This window comes from Frankliniella occidentalis, unplaced genomic scaffold (assembly GCF_000697945.3).
Source record: "Frankliniella occidentalis isolate FOCC.00 unplaced genomic scaffold, Focc_3.1 Scaffold402, whole genome shotgun sequence".
In the NCBI taxonomy this organism is placed as follows: domain Eukaryota; kingdom Metazoa; phylum Arthropoda; class Insecta; order Thysanoptera; family Thripidae; genus Frankliniella; species Frankliniella occidentalis.
In genome coordinates this window covers 152,518-164,705 of record NW_026267524.1, presented here as the reverse complement: position 1 = coordinate 164,705, position 12,188 = coordinate 152,518, and the positions used below count along the sequence as shown (strand labels likewise).

The window sequence follows — 12,188 nt, the reverse complement described above, 5'->3', positions numbered from 1 at the left end:
GGGGGGGAGGGGGGCGGCTCCCGCGGCTGGCTCCCGGCGCCGCGCCGGGCACTGGGCCATGAGGTGTGGCGTGGCGCGGACCGCAGAATGAGGCAGGGCCGCTTATGGCAGTCGGGCAGGATCGAGTGTAGGGATGTGGCTGGCCGCCCAGCCCGGCCCGGCCCGGCCCGACCCGGCCGGTTGGTTATCGAGGGTTTCATAATGGCTTTGCGCCAAGTCCGGTGCAGTGGCGCCGGGCGGCGCCGCCGGCTGCAGCGGGGAGGGGCCTGCTTAGCATGGCGGGGGAGGCGGGCCGGGCGGTGCGAGGCCCCGTTAAATGGTCGAGCGCAAGACGCTTTGTTGGCAATGCCCGGGGCTCGGGGCTCCTTGCTCTGGTGGCTCTGCTCATCCCATCAGGAGGGAAGTCCCCCCCTTCCCCTTTCTCCATTTCCTTCGACTTCCTTCCTCACACTTCCCCGTTCTTTTTGGTGGAGCATGGTTTGTTGGTGTGTCTCGCTTGAGCGCATTCAACCCGCTATCGTGTGCTTTAAACGGCTGAAAAGAAAATGCATCACGAGGACCTATCGTGGGGATTATTGGAGCCGCGCGAAGAAGGAAGGGGACGAGACTCTCCGGTTGCGGCGGCGGCGGAGCAGGCGGAGCGACGTGACGCAACCGTTTAGAGCCGCGGACAAAACGTTTGCTGTGGAGGCATCTTCAGCTCGGCACGCAATGCAGAGCTCAATAAACGAGGGCCCACGCCGCTCCCTCCGCCTCCCCCTCTGTCTGCCCCGCCCACGCGCCAAACACACGAGCTCTGCTCTGCACTGAGAGCTCTATGCGGGGGGGGGGGGGTGTTTTTATTGATGTGTTTCCGGTTGCGTGAGACTGACACAGCCCTCCCGTTTGTGTGGAGTAGAGTTGTTGGGGTGTGGCCCGTGTGATCGAGTGCGAATGAGGAAAGGAGTGAGGAGGGAAGACCAAAGGACCATTACATGTGAGGGGGATGCCCAGTGCCCCCCCCCCCCCCCGGGCTGGTTCGGTGCGTGTCTCTCTGCCGGAGTGGTGCGGTGCGCCGCATGTGCTCTGTATATGGTTCGGGACCACAGGGAGGGCCCGTTCAGTTGAGATTGGATTGGCTAATGCTGTGCGGGGGCGGCGGGGGCGGCGGGGGCGGCCGTGATTAATGGAAGCACCCGTGTGGTCCGCCCCGCCGGGCCCCGCTGCGCTGCCGCTGGTCCGGCTGCTGCGGGACGCGATTTGGTTTGGAGAGAGCAATCCTCGCCACATGCGATGGTGCCAGGGCAGCGAGTTTCAGTCATTGATTATTGTTAGACTGTGCCGCATGCACGCGTGCGCGGCTGGTTCCGAATTTTGATTGACTTTTGCTTTTCTTTGAGAAGAATCCTGCGGCGCATAGCGGCCTTTAATTATGGAGTGCAAAGGAGAGGGAAATGCGTGCACTGATTTGTCTTCGGATGGGCCGTCTAACTATGTTTGGTTTTAGAGTGTTTAGGGGTGTGTTCCACGTCCTCTCCGCCGTCATCCCCTCCCCCACACTCCTAGCCGACGCGCTGCGATGACCGTGCGCGCCCCACCAAGCGTGAAAGTGGCCGGCCGGTCGGTCTCTGGCCGGCTGGGAGCGTGCGACGCCCTCGGCCCGCCCCCTTCCCGCCCCTCCTGGCCTGCCCACTGTCATACCGCCGTCCTGCCTGATGCAGGGCCGCAGTGCGAAGTAGAGACTGAGACTGCCCTTTCCCACGTGCATTTTGTTTGGCTTACGCTGGGCTAGCGATCACCCTCCATCAGCCCAGCCCGACTCGGCGCGGCAGGTGGGGAGGGACTTCCCTCTGGCCGTGGCGTTTGGCTCGTTGGCGGGTTGCTTCGACGACGGTTGAGTGGAGTAGCGACCCGGCCCTCCACGCCGAGGCCTAGTGTAGAGTCTCGGGTCAGGTTCGGATCCCAGGGCGTTCATCGCCCACGTTATTGACTTACCCCACCTCACCTTTCCTTGTATCCCAATTAAACTAAACGCCTGCTGCGTAGGCAAAGGCAAAACGCACTACTTTCAGCCAGTGAGGTCGGCGTAAAATATGACCTTAACCACTTCGGAACCGGCTACTTCTCTGAGCCCGGCAAGCCAAAGCCTTTACTCGGAACTTCTTCCTTGGCCACACATGCACATGCACACCACAGATACTGTCGTGCCTCGCCCGGCCCATCGACTGCCTCAGCTCCAGCCGAGCGGCGAGAGAGGAGGGGGGAGAGGGGGAGAGCCGCCGGCCATCGCAAAACTGGTTTGGTACGGAAAGTGCAAGTGACGGCTGCTGGTTACACAGGACCCCCTTTCCCTCCGGGACCTCCGGGCTGCCGTCGCCCTCCCCCGCCTTTACAGAGGATATGCCTTCAGTCTCCTTATCGAACTCATGTATTTTTCTCTCCGCAGAATGACGAGCCGCCAGAAATCACGTACTGCGTGGTGGACCAGACGGGCACTCTCTCGCTGCAGGCTCTTACGCCCACCCAGCCGATGCCCGCCGAGGATGAACTCAACGCAAAGTTCGCCGAGCTTGTGGTAAGTCACGTTTGCTTTATTATTATTTTTTATTTATTTTTTTTATTTGATTTCTCTCTTGATTTACCTTAACGCGTTCCATGCGGCTCATTTTTGGTCCCTATGATTTAACATGGGAGCATGACCACAAAGTAGTCATTCCGCAGGGAACGTGTTAACATGGATTTCATATCGTTATTTTCATTCTGTTATTCCTTAAATGTGCAGGAGGAGTTGGACCTCACTGCACCCAACAAAGCTGCAATGCTTAGTTTGCCATCAGAAAAGAAATGGCAGATTTATTGCAGTAAGAAAAAGGTAAAACTACATATATAATCGGTCCAAAAACATTGTTTTAAGTGCTCTTTCTTTGTATCTAATGCAAAATATCTTTTGTGGTTTTTAATTTATTTTTAGGATCAGGAGGGTGGTTCAACAGACTTATCACAGCTTCCCGAACACTATCTTGAAAGACTACAACAGCTTTCTGCTGTAAGTGCTGCAAATGTGATCCAAACACAATCACACGCCTTAGTATTGATTAAATTAATTAATTATTTCATTCATTCATTCATTACAAATCTGCCATTTTTTCAGAGCCCTATATCAGGGGGAGATGCCTGTGAAGAAGTGAGAACTGCCACCTGTCAACTGGATGGTCTAAAAACAGCCCTTCGCACTCAACCTCATAGCTTTGTTCTACGGTTTGTTGAGCTGGATGGCCTAGCATCCCTCCTGCATTTACTGTCCTCAATGGACTATGATACCGCACAGAGCTCCCTTCACACCTCCCTAATAGGATGTCTCAAAGCTTTAATGAACAATTCGGTAAAGAATTTTTCTTCTCTTTTAGTATTTTATTTTAAAGGCTATTCTGCTTACCCAATATGTAACCATAATGATGATCATTGTTTCTGCCCATTCAGAATGGACGTGCTCATGTTTTGGCTCATCCATCTGGTATAGATATAATCGCTCAAAGTCTAAGTACTGAAAATATAAAGACAAAAGTTGCGGTTTTAGAAATTCTTGGAGCAGTGTGCCTTGTACCAGGTGGTCACAGAAAAGTACTTGAAGCCATGCTTCATTATCAAAAATATGTATCAGAAAGAACTAGGTTCCAAGTATGTATTCAATTAATTACTTTCCTCTCAATGTATGTTGTTGTCTTTTTGTTGCTTTTTTAATGTTTTTAATCTTAATCTATTCTATCTTAATCTAATCTATTCATGCTTGAATTTCTCAGGGCATTGTTAATGACCTGGACCGGAGCACTGGTATATATCGCGACGAAGTTAGTTTGAAGACTGCTATCATGTCATTTGTTAATGCAGTTCTCAACTATGGCCCTGGCCAAGATAATTTGGAGTTTAGACTTCATTTACGTTATGAATTTCTAATGTTAGGAATTCAGCCTATAATTGACAAGTTAAGAAGCCATGAAAATGAAACACTGGATAGGTAAGACATTTTTTGGTCTTCTTTCTCTTTTCTTTAATTATTATATCTACTGCTTGTTGTGAGGGTGGCTTGCCTAGCACCAAATTCCCCTGCTCTTTATAGCCCCCAGTGAGTATTCCATGTAGCTGCCACATATGTGCAATAGTTTTACCACAAAAAAGTCCACTAACCAACCAGTTTTTTCTTTGATGTATTTTCATCACTGTCAAATCCTGAAATTTTAAATGAATATCATTTAATTTATGCCTATAACTTGTTAATAAGACTGGTAATGATGCTCTCATAATATTATTAATGGACCATGCAATATTTTTCACATTAATTTCTCCTTCATACCAGGCATTTAGACTTCTTTGAAATGGTCAGAAATGAAGATGAAAAAGAATTAGCTCGGAAGTTTGAGAAAGTAAGTAGAATACAGTTTTGAATATTAAATCAATATATACTCATGAGAATTCTATAACTTCTTTTAAATGTGAATTTTCAGGAACATGTTGATACAAAAAGTGCCAGTAGCATGTTTGAGGTACTTCGACGCAAATTGAGTCATACAGCTGCATATCCGCATCTCTTATCATTGCTGCATCATCTTATTCTTCTTCCTCGTAAGTTACCTACTGTCCCTCTTAGTTCCATCCCCAACTAAAATTTAGAAGGAAGCCAGGTATTGTTTGCAGAATACTCAGGTTCTTTTAACTCATATTAACTTTATGTCAAATTTGCAGTTGATTATGGATCACACCCTCAACATTGGCTTCTCCTTGATAGAGTGGCACAACAAATTGTGCTGCAGGGTGAGAGTGGTGAAAATCCTGATGTTTCTCCCCTTGACATTAATGTTAAAGAGATTGTTCACTTGTAAGTACGGTATTTTAATGCTCAAATTTAGGATTCTGTAAAATTTGTGGCTTATCTAATGTGTGAAATTGATTTCCTATTCAGACTAGCAAAAGAAGAGGAGCTAGTAGCTGCACGAACCAAAGCTGAAGAACTAGAAAAAGAGAACAATGAAATAGCTTCTAAACTGGCCAAAAAAGAACAAGAACTAGATCTAAGAACTCAGGAAAAGGTATACCATCTATTTGAACTGTTACTAGAAAAGAATTTGAGGCCACATACTAATTTTCCTTTTATTGTCTAAATTTTGTCTGCAGGAAGACATGGAAGCAAGTCTTTCACGTGTTAAAGAAAGACTCGAGAAAGAGACAGCTGCTCACTTGGAGATGAAAGCACGTGTTTCAGAACTTGAAGATAGAAACATTCAACTAGAGCATCAAGCCAACTGTGAGCGTGGAGAGAGGCATCGCTTAGAGCAACTTGTCAGTTCTGGTAGTCTGCCGGATGATGCAAAGGTATGTTAAAAGCTTTTGCATCTTATAGCAGGAGTACTATAGTATGTGTCTGCAATGCGTTTACATTTTTATTTCAGGTTCTCAGCTTAAATACTGATATTATATCAGATACTTTGAGTATGAGTAGGAAAACTGAGGCAGTTGTGAAACCTCCTCCCCCTCCACCAATGGCAATGGTAGCCCCTCCTCCTCCACCTCCAGTTCCTGGCATGCCTCCTCCACCAGTTCCTGCTTGTGCTCCACCACCAATGGTTCCACCTCTGGCCAAAAACAAAAATGTTCCACAGCCAGCTAATCCACTTAAATCGTTTAATTGGTCTAAGTTACCTGATGCAAAGGTAATAAGAGTACTTGATCATTTTTATTACACTTTTAAAATGTTTTTATATTTGCTCTCTTTTCATGAATATTCCCCCCTTAAATTTTTATTTAGGTTGTTGGCACAATTTGGTCAGAGCTTGATGACACTAAGCTTTACACAGCTATGGAACTTGAAAACATTGACAAGCTGTTTTGTGCTTATCAGAAAAACGGAGTCGCTGTAAGTTTTATAGAACACTCCTATTTAGTTGATTTGGTTAAAATTCAAACAACTGTCTCAACATCAAAAAATTTAAAATTTCTGTTTTAGAATGATGGATCTGTAGAGGATCTTCGGCAAGTAGGAAAAGCTCGAACCAAAATATTATCTGTGATAGATGCGCGTAGGGCGCAGAACTGTACCATTTTGTTATCTAAGCTCAAAATGTCAGATGAAGATATCTGCAAGTATGTAACCTTTCATACTGAATTTTTCTAATGTATACTATTTGCTTGGTAATTTGCACTGAGTTATCCTGTTCTCACTGTTTTAGGGCTATCTTGAGTATGGATAGTCGCGATCAACTACCAATTGACATGGTTGAACAATTACTTAAATTTACACCAAGTGTTGAAGAGGCTGCTTTGTTGGAGGAGCACAGTGAAGAAATAGATAGCTTAGCCCGTGCTGATAGATTTTTGTATGAAATTGCAAAGTGAGTTTTAATCTAATTTTTCCTCAAGCAAAATGCATAATTAATCCCTGAATAACTTTTTTTCAATAATTCTATCCATCATTTAACTTGCAGGATACCTCATTATGAGCAGCGTCTTCGAAGCTTACACTACAAAAAGCGGTTTAGTGTTGCTGTTGGAGAAGTTGAACCTAGAATACGAGCAGTTATGGAGGCATCACGAGAAGTGGCCAGATCGCGTCGACTTCGTCGACTGCTGGAACTTGTTCTTGCATTAGGAAATTATATGAACAGAGGAGCTCGGGGTAATGCCTGGGGTTTCAGACTGGCATCTCTTAATAGGCTGCATGATACTAAATCAAGTGCTGTTAAAGGAACAAGCTTATTACATTATCTTGTCCACATTTTGGGAAAAAAGGTATGTGTGTTACACTTTTTTTCAATTAACTACTGCTGTTTACTTTAATTTTTGCTGTCAATCAATAAATCAAATCTTTCTTTAGTTTAAAGATATTTTGAAATTAGAAGAAGATATCCCACATGCAAGGGAGGCATCAAAAGTGAGGTAATTATCATTAGCAACAATTTTAATTATGCCCTCAGTTTTGATCTTTTACCATCTTTGTACTTATTACAAATTCTGTTCCTACTCAATAGTTTGGCAGAATTAGAGAAAGACATGTCAGCCTTGAGAACGGGATTAAAAGAGGTTGAAAGGGAATTGGAATTCCATCGCTCTCAGACTCAGCCTCAAAATAGTGCTCCTGCAGATCGTTTTCTGCCAGTTATGAAAGAGTTCTTGTCCTCTGCCACATGTCGTTTCTCAGAGCTTGAAGATCTTTTCCAGGATATGAAAACAAGAGTAAGTGATGTGAGATTTTACTTGCTGTTAATTTTGAGGTGCTGATTACTAATCAACATATTAAATCTGTCCTCATACAGTTTGATCGTGCTGTCCGATTGTTTGGAGAAGACAATTCAACTATTCAGCCTGATGATTTCTTTGCAATATTTGACTCATTTATGACTTCTCTTAATGAGGCTAGACAAGACAATGAAAATTTCCGCAGAAGAAAGGAAGAAGAGGAGAGAAGAGTTAAACAGGAAGCGGAGGTAATTCAATTTTATTCTGAAACATTTAATTATTGAATGTAATTTTCCTGTTAGGAGTTCTAATGTAATTTTTTTTTTTTTTTTTTTTTTTTTTGTGCAGCTGAAAAAACGAACAATGGATCGTAAAAACAGCAGGGAGGTTGGTCTCCTGTCCAAAGTTGGATTAGGAAAGAATAATAACAAAGAAGCAGGCGAAGTTGTCAATGGAGGTGGAGATACAGCTAAAGGAGAGTTTGATGACTTGATATCTGCTTTACGTACTGGAGATGTATTTAATGAGGACATGGCAAAGTTAAAGAGAAGTAGAGTGAAGTCCAGACTTTCGGCTAACGGGAATTCCCCCCCACGACGAGAAAGCACATCCAGGGAAGATAGCCGAGAAAGAGTCCTGATAGGAAACAATCGTCGTCAGTAAAAGTACTGACACCAGTCCCTTGCCACATAAAATAAAACACAAAAGATTTGTCAAATCTTAAATCCCCCACCAAACACTCCCAACAGTTTGCCAATTAGGTAATTTACATTGTGCTGACACGGTTGTGATAATTTCCGGGTTAGTTTGTATTTGACTTTTAATAATGCAGCAATTTAAATTACACATGACAAGAAAGAACAATTGAAACAATTTTGTTATGCTTCTCCCATAGTAACAATAAGGGGACTGTTCTATTTCACGTTTAAGATGTAATGCTTTAATGCTTTAAAAAGCTTTCAGCTTTCAATACACATTTGCACCGTTTGCAGCATGTCTTCTATTTGCTCAAACAAACAAGAATTTCATCTAGGAAATGTTACCAAACAGTTTGTTACTGCTTAATTCATTCTCTTTGATTTAAGAATAAAAGGACCTAAATTTTACCTAGGAAATTTTCATAGGCCTTCTTTTGTACATAATACTTCATCATTGTAAAAGAATGTAATTGTTTAAAATAAATTGCCAGTGCTTTAATTGAGGATGCGACTGTGGCAGCCCTAATGGAACTATGATAGGGGTCATTATGTAACATCACTCAACTGCAGGATGCCTGAGCAGGCTTTGCTATATTTGTGTACAAATGTATCTGTAGATTTTGTTGAAGTAATTTATTCAAGTCAATGTTGTATGTGTAATTATGTAAAGTTTCGTGTGCAAAAGTGCATCTTTAAAATAATTGAAATAAGTTATTGTGGTATTATATTACTGTACATGTTGTTGCTGATGTAGTTATTTTGTGTTGTGTTTATTACCAATACAATGCATTCAATTTTATTGTTGCTATTGTTACGATTTAAATTGTGCAAGATCTATGTTAAACCTGACTGAATTTTGAGAACAAGTTCCTTTCCAAATTCTTGAGTATAAGCATAATTCCACCTCTGAACATCCTATTTGAACCACAAATCGTTTTGTTTCCAGAATAAAAATTTTCTCTTATGACATTTAATATTAAAGATTTATAATCTATTCAAAATCAAATTAAATATATCAATTACTTAAATGGATATAGGATGTAGTCTTCAAGGTAGATTTGCATACATCTTTTTGAATTGTGCCAAATACGTATGTATACATATGTATATATATGGAGACTGATAATGCCTATAAACAAACCTGCTCTAGATTTTCTGCGTGAAGTCATCACTGTCTGGAAGTATAGTCCTGCCATGAGAGAGAGTCATCAGGGTGGCAGTAAAGAGGTGTGTGAAGAGTCATCTTGTTAATTGTGAACCATGATCCAGGATTAAATCATGAATTGCATTGGATTGTACTTTGAAAATTTAAAATTTCGCTTATGAATTACTTGTATTCAAACAGATTTAATGTAAGATAGCTTCCATTCTGTATAGCAATTGCTCTTAAACTCGAGAGATTCATCAAACCAATATAATGTATGTGAAGACAGCATTCAGACTTCACAATCTCAGACTAATTGATTGTGCTGCTATGATACAGTAAAACCAAACTTTTGAAATGATACAGTTGTTATTTTTTTGAATACCACCTAACAACCCTGCCTCAATGTGATGACAGATATAGCGGAGAGGGTCGCAGCACTCGCTCAAGTTAATTTAACCCTCATGACCAAACAAACAAGTGACAGAAGGGACGGAGTGGAAATAGAAATAAATATCAGCAGCCATTCCTCAATCTACTATAGCTAAAACACTGTTTACTTTCACACCGTCTCTGAGAAAGAGCCGCCCTTTCTTAAACCTCAGCAACCATCACTCATGAAATCAAAATCATGGCGGGAAATGGCGGGTTTGCGAAAAGAGAGGGGGGGGGGGTGAAGAGAGGTGAGGAAATGAAATAAAGCATTATTCAAACTTGAACTTTGGTTCATATGGAACGGAATGGACTTTAATTTTAAAGAAACTTTCAGCGGGTTATACCAGCAATAAACAAATATCGATAATTAGAAAACTTCACGTTTTCCACTCTGAGTAAGAAAATTTCTCATACTTTGATCAGGTCATCGGATCGCAACTTGCCACTTTTCGTCTGTCTCTCCTCTCGTGTTCCGTCGTTCCGTCTGCCAAGAGATCGCCTTCCGAGGTTACAGAAAGGGTAAAAATCTTTAATTCTTAGATTACGCTCAGAAATATTAATCGTTTGGTTAAAATTCATTCGGTGAATTGACAATATTATCGCAATCACAACCTAGGTTGCTCGATGTCATTTTTAAACTTCAGAGATCACACAAATCGTTCATTTGCTTTCTGTAAATTGTTAGGCTATGTTCATTCTCTGTTCATTCTCTGCTCCTCTATTATCTTCTAATTGTTTCGTTTATGAAGTACCCTGTTGTAGTCTGGCATAATTTGGTGATTTGATCACTCCTTTGATTGTTACCATTTTCCTGTTATCGGTTTTCGTATTACTTACCGATAGCCTCATCACATTGAACAAGAAGTCCTCCAGTCGTGCTGTAGGCAGACTCAAGGTAACTTTTTTAGCTTCATCAATTTTTAATTTTTGTATCTTTTCCAGCTAAAATGGCTGCCCTTGCCCGTTCATTTCGCCCCGCTATGCGACTGCTGTCCAGCAGTCGCCCAGTTGTCACCACTAAGCGAGGATATGCAGATGAAATGTCTTTCACATTCGCTGCAGCCAACCAGGTTGGTAGAAGTAATTGTTATTGAATTATAGTAATTTGTCTTCTGTCTTCCCTCGCACAGTTTCACAAGACTTATCTGCTTTCTAGGTATATTATGTTGGAGCTAATGTGAAGCAGGTAGATGTCCCATCTTTCAGCGGAAGCTTTGGTATTCTGCCGAACCATGTTCCAACTCTTGCTGTTCTTAAACCCGGAGTTGTCACTGTATATGAAGCTGATGGAAGCAAGAAGGAAGTTTTTGTATCTAGTGGAACTGTAAGTTTTCATTATCAGACAAAGCAAGGAAAACTTGCGTCCAAAAATGTCTAAGTTGATTTTTGCACACAATTTATTTTGTTCTCTTCAGGTAACTATCAATGATGACTCATCTGTGCAAGTCCTTGCTGAGGAAGCTTGCCTTGTTGATGAATTGGACAGGAGTGCATGCCAGGATGTACTATCCAAAGCTCAGAGCCAACTGGCATCAGCATCATCAGCAGTTGAAAAGGCAGAGGCAGAAATTGCCGTGGAAGTTGGTCAAGAACTTGTACGGGCTGCTGCCTAATTTTCTCCTGCATTTCTTAATCCTCCTAAATTAGTCCCTTATGAAATTATTGATCATAGGTTTTTATCCTCAAATCTATGGTTTTCTCTCAATGCAAAATTTATTTGGAGTTCATGAAAAAACAAAGAAACTGATTTTAGATGTTGAAATAACCTGTTAAAGTTCAAAATCAAGATTCCAGTTGTCAGCAATGTAGATGTAAATATGCACCTAAAATACTGCCATTACTGCTTTTGAGGATTAAAGTGGTTATGAAATTTTATGATTGAAATGTTCAATGAAAATGACCAGCCAATTCCTCAATCTGAAAGAATACTTTATTCATCTTGACAATTGTTTTTTGTTAACATGAGTAAATTTTACAGGGTAATTAATATTCAGGATATTTACAAATGTACATGAGAACAAATGTCACTTGGGTTCCAAGTGTACATGTATCAGGAACACATCACAGTGCAGAGTAAATGCTAGCCAAACAGAGCAATATAGACAACACTATCACAGTAGATACTTTATAGTTGTTTCATGTTAAGGCCCTGCTGGGTTGCCCATAAACGAGCATATATTGACTTGGGATTGGAAACAAGTTCATGGTGTGTCCCTTGCTCAGCCAATCGGCCACTATCTATGACTAAAAGATTATCACAGTCCATTACAGTTGAAAGTCGATGAGCTATGGCAATTGAAGTTCTCCCTTTGGTAGCTCTCCTCAGAGCATCAACAATGTTCTAGAGGAAATGTAGAAATTCATCATAAAAGCTGGATCACATTAGGTCCAAATCTTAGACATGGCGCATGAAGACAAAGGATAAACTTACCTGCTCTGTTATGGAATCTAGCGATGATGTCGCTTCATCAAGAATTAAAATTGGAGAGTTCTTCAAAATTGCTCGAGCAATAGCAACACGTTGCTTCTCTCCACCTGACAATTTCAGCCCTCTCTCTCCAACTTGAGTCTCATAGCCCTGTGGCCATGTTTGAATTGATGCATCAAGATCTGCTAATTTGGCAGCTTCTATTACATCCTCCATTGGTCTATCCAATGATCCGTAGTGGACATTAAATTGAATAGTGTCATGAAAAAGAACAGAG

The 12,188-nt window shown here is 42.0% G+C and overlaps 3 protein-coding genes across 3 annotated transcripts in view; 2 read left to right on the top strand and 1 right to left on the bottom strand.

Annotated features, from left to right (window-relative positions):
* LOC113212565 (disheveled-associated activator of morphogenesis 1) overlaps window positions 1-9,409 on the top strand; it is a 32,962-nt gene extending 23,553 nt beyond the window's left edge. Inside the window, exons 3-22 of the mRNA XM_026431318.1 lie at window positions 2,426-2,554; window positions 2,762-2,851; window positions 2,951-3,025; window positions 3,131-3,361; window positions 3,460-3,657; window positions 3,780-3,994; window positions 4,334-4,400; window positions 4,482-4,599; window positions 4,720-4,852; window positions 4,937-5,063; window positions 5,149-5,346; window positions 5,424-5,684; window positions 5,780-5,887; window positions 5,978-6,114; window positions 6,201-6,362; window positions 6,456-6,759; window positions 6,845-6,906; window positions 6,999-7,203; window positions 7,284-7,454; window positions 7,555-9,409. Of these exons, the coding sequence (XP_026287103.1) occupies window positions 2,426-2,554; window positions 2,762-2,851; window positions 2,951-3,025; window positions 3,131-3,361; window positions 3,460-3,657; window positions 3,780-3,994; window positions 4,334-4,400; window positions 4,482-4,599; window positions 4,720-4,852; window positions 4,937-5,063; window positions 5,149-5,346; window positions 5,424-5,684; window positions 5,780-5,887; window positions 5,978-6,114; window positions 6,201-6,362; window positions 6,456-6,759; window positions 6,845-6,906; window positions 6,999-7,203; window positions 7,284-7,454; window positions 7,555-7,869 (3,306 nt within the window). The 3' untranslated portion in view covers window positions 7,870-9,409. The remainder of the gene's footprint in view (window positions 1-2,425; window positions 2,555-2,761; window positions 2,852-2,950; window positions 3,026-3,130; window positions 3,362-3,459; window positions 3,658-3,779; window positions 3,995-4,333; window positions 4,401-4,481; window positions 4,600-4,719; window positions 4,853-4,936; window positions 5,064-5,148; window positions 5,347-5,423; window positions 5,685-5,779; window positions 5,888-5,977; window positions 6,115-6,200; window positions 6,363-6,455; window positions 6,760-6,844; window positions 6,907-6,998; window positions 7,204-7,283; window positions 7,455-7,554) is intronic.
* Window positions 9,410-9,834: 425 nt separating this feature from the next.
* On the top strand, window positions 9,835-11,358 carry LOC113212562 (ATP synthase subunit delta, mitochondrial). Its single transcript, XM_026431310.2, has 4 exons — window positions 9,835-10,002; window positions 10,426-10,553; window positions 10,640-10,807; window positions 10,899-11,358. Exons 2-4 carry the CDS (start codon window positions 10,431-10,433, stop codon window positions 11,094-11,096), a joined length of 489 nt encoding a protein of 162 aa, XP_026287095.1. The 5' UTR covers window positions 9,835-10,002; window positions 10,426-10,430; the 3' UTR covers window positions 11,097-11,358.
* A 33-nt stretch (window positions 11,359-11,391) lies between these two features.
* LOC113212559 (iron-sulfur clusters transporter ABCB7, mitochondrial) overlaps window positions 11,392-12,188 on the bottom strand; it is a gene marked incomplete in the record, with an annotated part of 7,564 nt that continues 6,767 nt past the window's right edge. The window contains 2 exon segments of the mRNA XM_052274514.1: window positions 11,392-11,824; window positions 11,915-12,188. Of these exon segments, the coding sequence (XP_052130474.1) occupies window positions 11,609-11,824; window positions 11,915-12,188 (490 nt within the window).